The sequence below is a fragment of the Hydra viridissima genome, unplaced genomic scaffold (assembly GCF_058129835.1).
Source record: "Hydra viridissima isolate aposymbiotic clone 2 unplaced genomic scaffold, HvirCarnegie_v1 scaffold_3, whole genome shotgun sequence".
NCBI classification, from domain to species: domain Eukaryota; kingdom Metazoa; phylum Cnidaria; class Hydrozoa; order Anthoathecata; family Hydridae; genus Hydra; species Hydra viridissima.
In genome coordinates, this window is record NW_028324302.1 from 2,508,987 (window position 1) to 2,525,640 (window position 16,654).

Below are 16,654 nucleotides of genomic sequence, written 5' to 3' on the forward strand. Positions count from 1 at the left end.
AGTAACATGAAATCTGATTAAAGTTATAATCGTGTATATTGTCTGGATAGTCATAATGACTCTTGGGAATGTAAAAAAGCAACATATAATAAATTAAGAAAAAAAAATCAAAAAACAAACTAGGGACATGCATAAAATCACAACATATTTCTTGAAACTATCAAGCAAGCTGTATTTTAAACATATGAAACAAAACGCGACATCTTTGTGTGAGAAAAAAAATTTGGCGCTGTTGGTCACGTGACCAAGACAAACTCTTCATTTAATTACATACAGAAAGATCAAAAACTTATGGTATCAGCGGAAAAAATCTATATGAATAGAAGGGTTTTTTTAAATAGTAATAGCCAACATACATTTACTAACGAAAACAATATTTAAAAGATTTAGGAAAATAAGGAACAGAAAATACAAATATTAGATGTTGTGAAATTTACATAATATAGTTAAATATAAGATAATAATATATATAATACATGGTAGTGAATCCATTTTTTTGTAAAAAACTGAATTCCGGATTTTCGGAATTACAGGAGATGAAATCCGGAATTCCGGTTTAATTCCGGAATTATTATAGAAGAATTTAAAAAATATAAAGAAAAGAAAGTACATTATTTTTTAACATAAATGTATTTAGTTCAAAACAATAAAATTAAAACAAATTACAAAATAAGGAAATATTTCATATTAAAATTTTTTTGAACTACATAAATAAAATTGCAAAATGAAAGTTCAATTTTCATTTTGATTTTTGAAAAAGCTTCTTAAAAAGCACAAAGTATCCAATGTTTTGTCGTTGAGCCTTGATCGAACTTTTGTTGAAAATGCTCCTGCAGCGGAAAAAGCGCGCTCTGACTCCACACTAGTTGGTGGAATTGTTAATAAACTTTTGTAAAGATCTTCCAAAAGCATTCCGCGGGATCCCCCTTCATCCCAAAATTTCATTTCACTGCGAATTTCGGAATGAATCGATGATTTTTGTAGAACTTTTGACCGTGATTCCGAGAGTGATTCCTTTATCTTTTGCTGAAGAATTTCCTGCAAGGATAACTGAGTTTCCAATGATTCGATACGTTCATCGTCATCCATTTTAGTAGACTCAGATACTGTCGGGTCTATTTCTAATGCTACTTCACCACTAAGTCTTTTGATTAGGGATATGATAATTTTGGTTATTTCAGTTTTTGAGCGACGCAAAATGTTCTTGTGAATTTTGGTTTTACCCCCATTATGCAAATATTGAAGAACATCGGATACCACAGTTCTTCTTCGATTAATTTGAACTTCAAACTCTTTTTTCATTTCACGACCAATTTCTTCATTCTCGTCAAAATTTTCTAACACAAACGTAAATGTTGCATCCGCAGAAAGTAAATTTGCATCAGCACGGCATAACGCGTCTACGGCTAATTTTATAGGCTTCAAATTTCTAGAAACTGTAGATATTATATTCCATTCTGAATCATTCAAAAATGTATCCGCTTTGATATCAATTATTGCCTTTTTTATTGAACTTTTCAAAAGATTAAAACGTTCTAACATGGACATCAGGCTACTCCATCTAGTCTTCGAATCAAGCAATAGCTGCAATTCCTTTCCATGATCTTCCTTCACATGTTTTTGCAACACTTCATTTTTTAAAGGGGAGCGTCGAAACATTCGAACAATTACCCGAACTTTCATGATTACATTTCGCAATGTAAACTTTTCAGTAATTTCTACATCACATTCATTTCTCGTCCCCACTTGCATTCCTTCATCATCACTTAAATCTTCTTCATCAGAGTCCAGATCTAGGACACTCTCATAATCATCTTCATCTACCTCTTTCTCTGTTTGTTTGTAGATCACATTTACAATTGCAATCTGAATTGCATGAGCAAAACACAAAATTTGTTCACATGGTAATAATCTACCCACTTTTTGCATCATAGAAGCACCATCGGTTACAATACACGAAATATCGTTCCTTATATTTAACTGAAATGATTCTAACTTGTCCTCTAACAATTTTACACAATTTTCAGCCGCAAATCGACCATTAATTCGAGAAAGACCCAAATTCCAGATATTTTTTGACCCATGAACGTTAACATTCATATAACGTCTATTTCGAGAGGACGTCCACTCGTCCAATGTTAGACTAAAACATAAATTCTTTTTTAATTGATTAATTTCAGCAATTTGCAATTGTTTAATTTTTTTAGTATAATCCATCACGGCTTTCTGTATGCTGGTGGGTGATTTTGGAATATCACCGAATCCACCCATTGTTAAACATTTTCTTAAATCGTTTGACGTACAAAAAACACGAAACGGTAAACCATCAGAAGCAATCATTCTAGCTACTACGGCAGGAAAAGTTTGTGTGTGTGCTCACAGCACTATCGTTACTGTCAGATGTAGAAGCTGTTGTATTTTCATCAAACTTTCGCTTGTTCAAAACTGTGTTGTGTTTAGAACGAAGATGTGTGTGCATGGGAGTTGTACATCCACCCAATATCTTTAAAACTTGCTTGCATTGCATGCATTTCGCCACCTGATTTGTTTTCCCTCGTAGAAAAATATTTCCACACAGAATTTGATGAGCTTTCTTTTGAAATGTCCATAAAAGTTTCTTCAGAGTTATCTACCATACTTGGGTTGGGATTTAAAACAATAACAATGTAAGTCTACAAAATTTTTGAAACATAAAATTAATATAATGACTTACTTTGTCTGCTCTGCATACAATTTAATTTCTTAATGTTAATATTTCATTTAAAAAAAAAAATTTTAATGCATTTTCAGTAGCCTAAGCCTACTAAAATTTAAATTTTTTGAATTTATAACAATGAAAGTACACAATGCTGCCATCTATAGTAAAAGTTCTTCTAAATTCGAAATTCTAAAAATTTTCAAAAAAAAACTTTTGTTTTGTTTTTATATCATGTATTTATTCCGTTTTAAAAATTTTAATTTTTATTACTAAAAACTGTTGTATTATACTACTGAGGATGACAACTTTGTTGTTGAAAAACGTTTTTAGTAATAAAAATTAAAATTTTTAGAACGGAAGAAATACATAATGTAAAACAAAACAAAAGTTTTTTTTGAAATTTTTATAAAAACAGTTCTAGATAACTTCAAAAATAAAATAAGAATTAAATAATCGAACTTCTAAATTCGAAAAATCCGGAATTTGCGTTTTTGAATTCCGGATTTTTAAAAATTCAAAATATGACGGAATTTCGGAATTCCGAAATTCCGAAATCCGGATTTGGATTCACTAATACATGGTGTCAAGAAAAGGAGAGTGCTATTTCCTTTTAAAATTACTAAAAGAGTGTGGGTGAAGAGGTGGGGACGTGCAATGCAAAACAGCTCAGTTCGTGGAAATTTAGTAGCGATGGAGTAGATAGTCAGGGTACTTTTTGTGTCCGAGTATATTACCGGAGCAATAATTTTATCGTTGCTGCGCAGCGCTTGTTTAGTGCTCATTAAGTGATCCGAAGTTTACGGGAACATCAAACGGAATAAAATGTTTGAACCAATGGTATCCATCGTTACAATTAAAGCAGAATACTACAGTAAAATGGCTTCAGTATCTCGTGTGCTAAGAAATCTTCCATCAAGATCAGGCTTGTGCCAGAAATGTAGCGCACGACATCTAGATACATAATTTTTAATGAATAACTTTTTAATAACCGTAGATTGAAATTAAAAAAAAAACCTTTCATTGAATATTTTTTATTTTAAACTTATACCTCTATTACACTGCATCCAACTTTTCTAGACATCTTACATAAAGAATATTTTATATTGGGGTAATTTTGCATGAAAGGGGCCGAGTTGTTATACAAATGACAGTAATTGTTAAGTATGCTTTGTAATATGGTTTAGAAAATTTCATTTGACTGTAATTTAAACATAATTGTTATATAACAACATATGTTTCTAACATGATTGTTATGATACTATAATTGTTATAAATGAACCAACATATTAATTTAAACTTAGTATATACGCTCTTTGGTGGACTCCTTTCCAAATATGGCATCAAGAAATTGTATGCGTGAGGTAGACTCGATCTGCTGCATTTGAATTTATCAAAAGAAGAGGAGAAAAATTTTATCTTGCTATAAAAAAAAAAAGATTTTTTAAGTCTATAAAAGAAGTTGGACGCTTCATTTTTTTATGCAGAAACTGTAAAAACAGTTTAGAAGGTTAGTAAACTGGATTCATTTTTATTTTTTGAGGCTGGTTTCAGCGAGAGAAAAACTTAATGTATGTTTATTTTTTAAGGCTGGTATCAGCGAGAGAAAACCTTAATGTAAGTTTATTTTTTAAGGCTGGTATCAGCGACAGAATAAAAGATTCTTTAAGGTTTTCAGTGCTTAGAACTCGGACAAAATGTTCAAATTCAAGATTGTCAATTACTTATTCAGATATTCCTTTTTATTCCAATTATTTACATCGTTTTCGGAATTATCATCTAAGCTACCTGCTTCAACATCGATTGCCAGGGGAATTGTTTTTTGGACCGAATTAGAAACATATCTCGGATGTTCCTCTATTTGATATGAACTACAACACACCTTCATGCCTATGATTGATAATTTATATTGGTTCAGGAACCGTGTCATTTTATAGGATTCATTTTAGTAAAATCTATCTGAATTACTTATTTTTATACTCTTTAATTTTAGTGTGGCTCCAGCCATTAACATATGATAAAACTCTTTCACTCTCCAAAATGTCATTTTCAATTTGCTCTTGTTACATATTATTTAATATTTCCTCGTCAATATTATTTAGTCTCTCGAAGCTCTCACTTAAACTATTTTTTTAAACCTCTCGCTACTTTCCTCCCTCATACGGCTGCGAGAACATTACGAGTAAGTTTCGGAAACTTGAAAAAACGCACCACAAGCAAATACTTCAACAATCAATTGCTAATCCGTTCTAAAATTCCTTTAACAGATGATTTGAGAGATCTGAAACTTAAGTGGATCTTTTTTTAAGTCTTACTTTCCATAAAGTTCCAAAGTGAACTGTCAAGTTAATTCAAATCTGGGCTAGAGAAGGAGAGCCAAAAGTCTTGTTGGGTCTTTTTGGTCTTTTAGGTCTTTTTCCCCCTTGGCTTGCATTTCACCTGGTTGTCGAATAATCTCTGATGGTTGACTATCTTATGCTAATATTCCACAAATTTAAAATGGTATTTATATACATGATATCACTGTTCACCAAAGAAACTTTGTCGATTCCATTGACCCAACTGTGCATGTTAAGCTTATAGAGAACAATAAAATGCGAGCGAAGAAGTTTTTCTTCTTTTATTAATTTAGAGTATTATTACCCATATTAGAATGACATTAGTGCTGTGATTGTTGCTATTTTTCTTACAAGATTTACGACTCTTAAGTAAACCCTTACCTAATATCCACTATTTGTTCCTTATTTTTTCAACTTTAACAGGCCCTAGATAAAACCTGGTAACTAGTGTCTGTTTACACTACCATAACATCTATGACACGTGTTATAAAAATACTAAGAATTTCGTTTCGAACTTAAATATACGTGTTGAATTCTAAATTTTATATCAAAATTTTGAAGATACATACATACATTTGTTGAAAATTCACAGCCCTCATTTAATTTAAAATTGGATTTGGTATACACCGTATTTAATTAAATTAAAATGCATCTTAAAAGAACTTTGCTTTTAATCGTATTGTTTTACTTACCAGCAGTGATATTAGGAAATAGCGATTTTAAACTGGGGGATTTAGCACAAATTTTTGCAGTTCTTTCTGGTCAAAGTAGTTGTGAGTTTAAATGTCCTGGAGGTAAATACTACTAGCATTTTGTTTTGATAGAGAGAGAATTTTAACAAAAGTAATGTTCCTTTATATAATTCTTAAAAGAAAATATTTATTGTGGTCTAAATTATAGTATTTTAAAGCAAAAGTTATTTAGTTTGAACAGAATAGTGTGTGGTGATCCGAATATGGTGTGATTTGAATGACTATCTTGGTAGATAAATGCAATATAGCATGCATAATCTTATTTTATTTTACTTGTAGCTTTTTCATTTACTAATTATTAAGTTACTAAAGATAGTATGCTATTTACAATTACTTCAAACAAAAAAAACTTTGTATAAAAACTATACTTATCCTGAAAAAAAACTTTGTAATAAAAAGTTGCTTTTGATATTTATTTATTTAAATGGAGTTTAACAACATATTTTTTTACTTTAACATCTTTTAAGTATAAAAAATGGGATGACTTTACCTTCAAGGTTGTTAATCATTATACATTCTTGTCATATTGTCAATATATATATATATATATATATATATATATATATATATATATATATATATATATATATATATATATATATATATATATATATATATATAATCATTTTTATACTTTTGGATAACATCTTTATCCAAAAAATGTATGAGATGTAAATGCAAATGTGCATAGTAAAAACTCAATTGAAAAATTCATTATGTTATATAAATGTTTTAAATAAGTAAGCATATTTATTTTTAATTATTTACTAAATGTATATAAAAAGAAGTATAAATATGTAGAAAGATATTTAATTATAGATATTCTAAATCTTTTTGCAATTTTATTGCCTGCCAGTGCTGCGTCCAATTTGAAAAAATCTTTTTGAATTTCAATGGTCAAAATAAACAAACATGTAATATTTGTGTAAAGTGTATTGTTTCATAGCAAGATATAATAAAAAATATCATGGGCTTCACACTTTGCAATCTTGTAAGTATTTAGATGTGATAAATTAATATTAAAAAATACAATATATACATTTAAAATGCATTATTATATAACAAAGAGTTACATTAGCAAAAATGTCTTAAATTAGCTTATTTATGCTTTTATCTGCTTATTTATGCTTTTAAACTATATAATAAAGAATTGTAATATATCAAAAATGTCCTAAATTACATCTGCAAGTTATCTCAAGTTTAGATAATGGTCAGTAAAATATTGATATTGTATTCTTTTAAAAAATATTTTAGTTTTGAAAGCTGTAAAGTTTGATTGCATTTCTTAAGCTTATTAATCTGATTGTTAAAGTAACTTCTAAATCTGGAAACCAGCATTCACAATTACTAAATAATACTTACATGTCAAAAAATATGAAAAAAATCAATCAAGCCATCACAAGAGTCATGTATTTTTAAAATCTCTTCTGTGATTTCAACTTATTTTATGTTACATAGTTTACACTATAATTTTACAATTTGTAAGCTTTTACTAAAAAAAAGTTGAAAAAAAAAATGTTTGTTCTTTTTATGCAAGAGATTGTTTTGTGGTTCTTTCTTTTAAATTTTTTAGATCTTGAATGTAATACTTGATTTGATGTTTTTCAGGTGTGGTACCAAATAAAAATCCATCTCATATTTCATCATCTAATGGCTGTGGAGTACCAGGGTTAAATGTGAGAAATATTTTTTTTACTTATATTTCAAGCTAATTTTACAATGTTGTTTTAATCATCCGTTTTGTCAATCTTTCCTTTGTTAATCCTTTGTGAATTGTTTTTGAACATCTAAATTTATTCATTCTAGTTAAAATATATAGCTTAAATCTGTGTAGAATTCATTTGAATTTAATGATACAATATGCAGTATGAATAAAAATGAGCAATTGCTTTTGCAACATGTTTTCGGAGCAATTACTCCACTTTATGTAAAGTAATTGCTCAAATACACATACCAAAAGCAATTGCTTATTTTTATTCACATCACCTAATATGATAATAGATCATTTAAATTATGCTTCTTATTTTTAATATTCCCCCAGCCCCAACCCCAACCCCAGCTTGAAATGACTTAACTAATCAATTACCGATCTGATTGTTATTATTATTTATTCAAATTAATTTTAAACAAATTTTTGAAAATCACCAAATATAATGGTAAAATAAAATCAAAAATTTTTTTTTATTTTTATACCAAGTTTTTTATAGAAATTAGTTTCTTGAGTCAAAGACCTAAATTCTGACATGCATGTTGTAAACCTCGATTAAAGTTGGTTTATACTATGGTTCATACTAATTATATTTGTTACTAATTGTTTATTTAATATTGAAGGAATTTATCTACTCAGGGCACAGGTGAAAGAAAAAATGACGAACAAATGATAATGGGAAATGTTTTATTTATTTTTTTGACAAGCATCAACATTATGATTATATGTAAAAAATCTGTGGATGTCAATATAAGTTTTTATGTTTGTTTAATCATATTAAGTGCTCAATGGGATTTAACTTTAGGATCATTCCTAATTTTTGTTGTATTTTTTTTTTTTTTTTTTTTTTTTGTAATTTTTCAACTTCATTATCAGTTTCTTTATTTTGTTTCCAACACACATTTCTGTTGTATTCAGTTTATGCCTAAAACATTTTAATGATCTTTTTTTGTTTTCTTAAAAACTGTTTTCCTTGATGTGATTAGAAAGGGATATTTTTTTTCAACTTTGTTTTTTAAGGTCTTTATTTTTTTTGTTTGTTTAATTTTTGAGAGAAATAAAAAAAAAATATTAAAACGAATCCAAGGAGCTCCGAAATTTTTTTTCTTTCAGCTTGACGTGAGTAAATACCAAGGTTTTACGTCATGTTGCAACAACCATGACAAATGCTATGACACTTGCAACGAAGATAAAGACATTTGTGACAAAGACTTCAAAAAATGTTTGTTAACTTCCTGCGAGTTGCAACCAAAAGGAGAGAAATTGAAAGAGTGTAAATCAGTAGCTGATCTTTTCCATGGAGGAACGGTAGGTTTGGGTTGTGCATTTTACATTGAAGCGCAACGCAACGCTTGTTTATGCAACGGAGTAAGTTTGTCAAAAACCGAAGTTAAAGTGTTGCAGGATGAATTATAATTGTAGTTTGCATTTTTAGCCTTATATGTTCAATGTTTAGTTGCTTTTTTGTTAAATTTTGTGTCTTTCGTTCACCAAATTTTTTTTTTAATTTTTCTTTCATGAAACTGGTTTGAAAATATTTTAACTAGTGCTTTTTTTTGTTTATTGTGATTTTCTTTTTTGTTAAATCAATTTGAAAAGCAGTGTAGTGAAATATGTTCATAATATTATTTATTAAAATATTCATAATTTACGTTATTATACATGCATTCTACAATGTAAATTGCAGTATATTTATTTCCAATATCCGTAAAGGAACATAAAAACTTTACGTCATTAACACTTGTTTTTTTCTGCTAAAGTAGCGCGCGAAAAAAGTTAGTTCAATTATAAGGCAGCAACATGGCATATAGGCATGGAATTACCAATATGGTCAAAAAAATGTTTCTCAAAGCATTATTGTACTGGTTTTTTTGTTTTTATATGAACATGGTTTTAATAAACTTTTAAAATTACTTATGTACAAGAAAATTATAACAATTCTAGTATTTTCAATAGCATTATATTAATCCTGAAGTTGTTTGTTTACTCTATTTTCACAATAAAGATTCTAAATCGTTAAAAATTTGCAAAAAAATAGCTAAAATTGTAAATACTTACCCAAGTCATACTAATATTCTAAGTTCTATTCAATTTAAAAATTACTACAGTAATCAAGAATTACAGTAGCAGATAAATAGCAGATTTCAAATTCTGTTATCACCATGCCTAAGTTTTATGAAACACTGAAAATCGTGCTAAATATGCTTGCTGTACTTTCAAGCATAATAAATAAAATAATTAAAGCATAATAAATAAAATAATCAAGCATAATAAATAAAATAATTAAAGCTAAAAGAGACACAAGACTTGCAAGAATTCGGATTTCATTGAAAACTTTTGCCTTCTTCATTTTGCGTTAAACGTAGAAAAATTCTTCTTAAAGATTGAAAAAGAGGAGAAAGTATATAAAGATGTACCTGGGCTTTTTGAATTTTCCAAAGTTACTCTTACAATTCTGACAAGATCAAATCCTTTATGCTGTTACCTTATCTGTCAAGTTGCACGTATCAATTCAATCGGAACAAGCCGAGGATCAGCTAAAACTTGTCTTTTCCCATTAGGAAAACCTCCATTAGATTTTTTACTATCTTGTGACTCAGTTAAAATGTCAGCGCTGTTGGTAGCCAAATGGTTGAAGACCGGTACATCAATATCATTCTATTGTTCAAAATGCAATAGAAAATCTTCAGACAGTTATTGTGAGTGACTTAACTGCTACCAAAAATATCAGTTCTAAAAAACCAAGAGCACACTACTGTTCCAATCCTGTTTCTGCAATCGAAATTATCAGATTTCAATCTACTTTAGGGTTGAACACATCGTTGACCACCGTGGCCTTCCACTGAATGAATGTATGATAAAAGTAGGCATTAACGGAGGCAGTTGGTTTCTAAAGTTCTGTATTAGGGGAAAACCTCAATCAATCGGACAGTTTTTGCAAAATGCTTTTTAAACGTAGATAAAATTGTTTAATATATATATTTAAATATGTTTGATAACCATCGACTCTTGCTCAATGATATAGTAAAACAAAAAAGTTGGATTTGCATTTGGCTATTGGTAAAAAGAGAGTTTTATTGGAGCATGACATTTGTCCCATTCATTAAGTATGTCTCATTGAATGGGACAAACATAAAAGAATTAAAAATAAACGTATTTAATTCAATCATTTTTCAAATTAGTTTATTAATTGTAAATGTAGTTAAATATATAGATACATACATAAAAACCACACAAAAAATCTTTTTAACTTTAAACATTTTAACTCTAATTAAATTTCAATCAAAGCAGAACTTTCTCGTTTTAGAATATTATATTAAGTAAAATATTGCAGTATAAAAGTGTGTAAATAATACCCATTACCCATGGGGATGAAAGTAAGAGACTGCAGCATCCCTCTAGTGAGCTGTAAATAATACTTTGTTAAATTCATTCAATAGGTAGTACTTTGTACCATTCAATATGCGCATCACTTTATCCAAAAATGATTAGGCACGCCAAAAACACCATTAGTTAAGCTTTAATGTTTTACTCACTGTAGTACTAGAGACCGCTATCTATTTAAGCATGGAATTTTATTTTCCGTAACTTCAAAAATTGCTGCAAAATCAGAAAAAAAAAACATTTTTAAAAATTATTTTTTACATTCGAAAACACAATAACATCCATTGTCATTGCGGTCATAGAGCAATAGGATGGATGAGTCGGTCAGTTGAGTTCTTGTTTCTATCACTCTTTGTTACAGGAATTTGAATATCCTTACATCGATGCTTGTATAAGAATCTAAGTTTGTCCCATTCAATAATCGTCCCATTCATTAAGGTTCTCCCCTACCATGTTAAATAACCGATAGGAACAAACAAAGCATAAATTTTCCTATTCAAAAGGTAAATGTTCTCAACCCCTTTTATGACTGAGGTCTGAAGAAACTAATGATTTTGCAAGTTTTGAAGAAAATTACGAAGTTGTAAAGTTTCAGAGTTTTTTTTTTTTGAAAATATTGCTTTAACACAAGCAGTGGACATCTTGGATTAGGCTTACTGTATCGACCCTGTCCTTGGTGTGAGACCTCCAAGAACGAGTTCGGAAACCAAGTAACGTCAGAGAAATTAAAGATACTTGGAATAGTTAGACCTAATTCTATTAACAATCAGAAAGCTCTCAGTATCCATTTAAAGAAATCAAAACTTTTGGGAGCAAGTTACAAATGCTGTGTAAACTTCCTTCTGCAAAATCTTCCTGATGAAACAAGTGTTTTTGATATTTTAACAATAATTGGACTTTGTTCATGGACCAACAGGCTATTCAATCATTTAATTACCAGCAGACTATTTAGTCAATAATTATCCTTACTGGCAGTAACTCATTCTTTAAAAGCTACTGACTGGTCAAACAAACAAAGCATTTGCAGGCCTTCAATCCATGAAAGAGAATTCAATGGAAACCAATACAGATATTTCATAAATAATGTTTGCCTTCTGGAACAGTTGCTGAAAAATGCCCAAAGTGTATTCGAAGGTGGAATACTTATTATTGCATTTAAAACATTCATTGCAGTTATGCTTTTGGAATTTCCTCAATTCCTGCTATAGAAATTATTTTTTTGGATAGAATTTCAATTACACCTAAAGTTCATGCTGTCCTCAATCACATACTTAAGTTTATTGATAATCAGACTGAAAATCCTCCAATTCTACAGGGTGCGGCACCAAAACTGAGACTCTTAAACGTGATTACATTTCTTGCAATATCGAAAAAAAGGAAATGACAAAGTTTATAAAATTTGGAGATAATTTTTGATACCTAAGAAACTTTAAAATTCAATATAGTTGCCATTATTCTCAATCATCTCTCTAACCTTGTCTGGAAGGCTGCGTAGGTGTTCTTGACAAATTCTTTAGACATCAGGGTCCACTCCTTTTTAACAGATTTCTTTAGGCTGCTTACGTTGCTGTGAGGCTTAGCACAAGCCCTGCTCTACAAAGCCCCAGATTCCATAGTCCAAGGGTATCAGGTCGGGTGAGTTTGGAGGCCACATTTAAGTTGACCAGAAATTCTTGAAGTTCTCTGTGCAACAGGCCTGCACTTTCTTAGCTTTGTGCCCAGGAGCTGAGTCCTTTTGCTATACATAGTCAACATTTTTGTAATTGGCATCAATTCCTGATTTTACAACAGTTTTCAGAACTTCCAGATACTCTTTATGGCAATTTTGAGATCATGAGGGATCCAGTAAGGAAACATTCGCTTACCATCAGAGCCCTTAACCCAAGCATAATTGCTGATGCTGGGTGCTTTATGGTATAAATGTGACAGACCTCCGAAGAGATGAATGCAATAAATCTATTATTTCGGGCATTTCTAGACTGGTCATCTGTCCAAAGGTTTTCATCTGAGAAAACTCGAACTGTGGATTTTTGCTTCTTTATCCAGGAGAGTATCTTCTTTCCTCGAGCTAGTCTTGGCACTTTGGATGCTTCTGATAGTAGCTGGACCTTCCTCAGAACTTAGATGTATGTCCCAAGCTGTTTTAAAGTTCCTCTTACTGTTCTCTTATGAGCCTTGAGCTTCTTAGCTGTTTTCCAGATGCTTTTAGTGGGTTGCTCTTGATATGGTACCTAATTTTGTTCTTCAAGTTTCTGTTACGTTTTAAATTGTGTCCACCACTTCCTGGCTTCCTAATGAAGTTCCCTGTTTTCTGAACCTGGAAAACAGTGGCTCTGGATATACCGACATTTTCACAAATCTTTGGGATTGACACTTGCGCGCTGAACAAATCCAGGACTCATTTTCTTTTTTTTCAATTGCATCTTGAAGCCCAAAATTTTTTTTATTTGTTATTGTTTAGATTCAAAGTTGAAAAAGCCACCACCGAAAAAAAGCCAGCCGCGAAAGTGCATCTAAATGCAAAATTTATCATCTGCTGGAATTTTTCGTTTGGGGTCGTCTATTATTTAAGTTAAGTTAAGCGCTGAGGGGTAGAGTATTGTGGTGTTTACGCATTTTTTCTTTACATATTTGCATAGCAGCCGAGAGAAATTTCGGGCCCTGGGGAAATTTTTTGAAGGGGCCCTCATTATGATCAATTATATACCTATATACCCAGGACCTAAAGAAGTGTGCTCTGGTCATTGAAAATTTAAAATAAAAGTTAAATCTTTTAAAAGTCAAAACTATTTAAATTTTTTAAAAATTACTTTAAAAAATTATTTGTACCTACACGGGGCCCCGGGAATCTTCCCCGTCCACCCCCCCCTCTCGGCGGCCATGCATATTTGTATTAAACTTTTTGAAGCACCAGATTTCTAGATTTAAAAATTATTGCATAAGACCATGAAAAAAACGCGTGATACAATAATTGTTGTATAAATTCAAATTATTTATAAATTGCTTTTGTAATGATAAACCTATTTTTTTTATGCAATAGAAAAGTGATTTTTATCGCTCAATACACAGTTCAAAACAGAACTTGCTTTAGCTGTAAAATACAAAAAAAGAAGATTGGTCACCGTTTGCTGCATCTCAGGCTGCTTCTAAAAGTTCTTTATTCGTGTTAATTTTTTAATTTTTTTAAAATAATAAATCTATGAGAAATGGACAGAGCCGATTTGTATGAAGAATTATTAAAAAGACTTTTTAAAGCTCATGGTCATTCAAAGTCGAAGAAAAGATATCACAAAGAGATGCATTTTATATGAAGTGAAAATAAAAATGACAAAAGGATTCCTCAAAAAGTCGAAGTGTTGTCAAATATTCTTCCGAAGCAATTAAAGTCAAAGGCAATTTATTTAACTATTTAGTTTCAAAAAGATCTACGAGTTAAAATGTCTTATAGACCAAATCAAATCTAGTTGAATGCTCTGAATCGAGCGCTCCATTCAATCGAAGCCTATCGAAGTTGAGTTAGTAGCCGAAGAATCTCAAGTGACCACTTTAAGAAATGAAATTCCAAATTTACAATTTGTAGAGCAAGAAAAAAATGCTCAAGACTCAGTGAAACTCGAAATTAACTTGGTAAACGATGATTTGATTGGTTTGATAAAAAGAAAAGAATGTGGACAGTTAACATAAACCATTAAAACTTGAGCTTACGGAAAAAATAGGAAAAAAATTGAACTAAAAAAAAGATCTTTAGAAAAAAATAAAAATGACCAGAAGCCAGAATTTTCGCAAAAGACGGAGGGAACTCATAAAAAAGCAATGTGATTAAAAGCTAACAGTTAAAAAGATAATTTGTTGAAAATGAATTTAAAGATAATTCTTTTTATCTTTAAATTAATTTTCTTGATCTGACTGCTGCAAAAATGCAGACACGTTTGCTTATAATATGGAGTATCGAGTAACTTTACCAGATCATGACTGGGAATTACCAGTCAACACAAATTGATCCCATTAGTATATGCTGCTATTGAAGTGCACAAATTTGGTTTAGAGAAACCTATAGTCATTGAACACCTTATTCCTACTTTTATTGCAATCAAATCTGAAAATTAATTCCCACCTTGGATTTTAAAGAGCGGTTTGAATTAAAGAAGTTCAGAGATTTTACTGAAAACGATTCATTTGTTAAACCAGCCAATTAGGATCGAGATGATGGGCCAGGTGGTGGTCCAGATGAACCTCGTTATCAAAAGTTTCTCTACTATATATGCTAATTAAATAAATGCTCTAGTTTTGGATATATACCATGTTCAAATGTCTGATGTATTTAAATATCTGATTTTAAAAGCGGTAATTGAGGTAGCAATTCATTATTTCCTGGAGTATGATCTTGATTCCATAGTTTTGACTGCAAACGCACCTGGAAGGAACGTATTTAATCGGGACTACTATAAAAGGCCGATTCTGGCGCATTGATACCCCTTAAGTATGGGAGGGTATGTATATCGTTGCATAGGGTGACATTAAGGAATTAATAAAACTTCTTGCTGTGTTTTTAATTAGTGTTCTGGCGCATGGATAGCGTAATGGGGGGTTCAATGTTTTTTTTCCAAGATGGCGGATGTGTAAAGAAGTATAAAAATAATCATTTGTGTATCTTTTAAGATGCGTAAGAATTCGAAGAATTTGTTTCAAATAAACTAAATTTTTCATACCTTTTTATTTTCTTACCTTGTAGTGTCCAATAGCCAATGTGGTGTGATCATTCAATAGGATTCTTTTGTCATCTTTTGCGCTGAGTGCAACTTTGTTAATTTCTTCAGTGTAGATGTCGTGAAGATGAGATCTGAAAACGTTCATGGTCGCAAGTTGTTCATTTCCAGTCAATAAGCAGTCGTAATAGTCTTGATGAGTGATGTTATTTTTAAAAAACTTTATTCTTTAAAAATTTCACCAAAGTGTGTTGACAACGCTTTGAAAGTCGAGTCCTTCATTCAATTTTTTTAAAACGTAAAGACACAAGTGACCGCAATAAGAGGTATTACCAAACTGAACTCTCTCGCTGTTGTAATAAACCGGACTTTTCAAATAATCGATAAGTTCGACAAGAGGAGGCTGAGCGTAAGAATCAAAACTATACTTTTTGTCACCGTCTTTAAACCAACACACCCAATGAAACCCACCAGTGCTTGAATCGCCCGTATTCACGATCCCACATTCTTTTTTCATTGTCTTTTTCGGTAACTCATCCCTGACAAACACACCTTGAAAGTTTTTTAATTTTAACTGTTTAGCAACCTTTATCAATTGAAAGTTAGTCAAAGCTTCATTAGGTAAAACAATTCCTTCTACGTCAATCCATTGAAAGTCGATCATTTTTTTTAATTTCTTAAAAAGTTTATCCGAATTTTTTAACAAGAGCTTTTCATAGAATGGCGCCTAAAAAAGGAATGCTTGAGAAGGGTGAGTTAGGTCCGAGCAATAAGCCGGCTCCAGCATATTTATAACCTTTCCCAGTTTTAATGAAGAGTCCATCACCGTGAACATTTTTAGTCCATGGGGTAATAAACAATCCTTCTCCACCTAAAGTTTTTATCTTCATTCCTTTTCCATTTTTGCTCAAGTAAACAACACCTCTTCCTGCAATTTTATCAACCATAGCAGAACCAGCAGAAGAACCTACACCTGCTAACAATCCAGTAGCTAGAGCTGGAACTACTTTTGTGGCAAGAGTGCTGCCTATCATACCCAATAACGGTAAAAGAGATCCGATAAATCCACC

The 16,654-nt window shown here is 30.8% G+C and overlaps 1 protein-coding gene across 1 annotated transcript; it reads left to right on the forward strand.

Moving 5' to 3' along the window:
* Nucleotides 1-5,514: 5,514 nt before the first annotated feature.
* LOC145201965 (group XIIA secretory phospholipase A2-like) lies at nucleotides 5,515-9,188 on the forward strand. The gene is made up of 3 exons (XM_090080749.1): nucleotides 5,515-5,828; nucleotides 7,395-7,462; nucleotides 8,608-9,188. The coding sequence occupies exons 1-3, from the start codon at nucleotides 5,681-5,683 to the stop codon at nucleotides 8,908-8,910; spliced, it is 519 nt and encodes a 172-aa protein (XP_089936875.1). The 5' UTR covers nucleotides 5,515-5,680; the 3' UTR covers nucleotides 8,911-9,188.
* The last annotated feature ends 7,466 nt before the right edge of the window (nucleotides 9,189-16,654 follow it).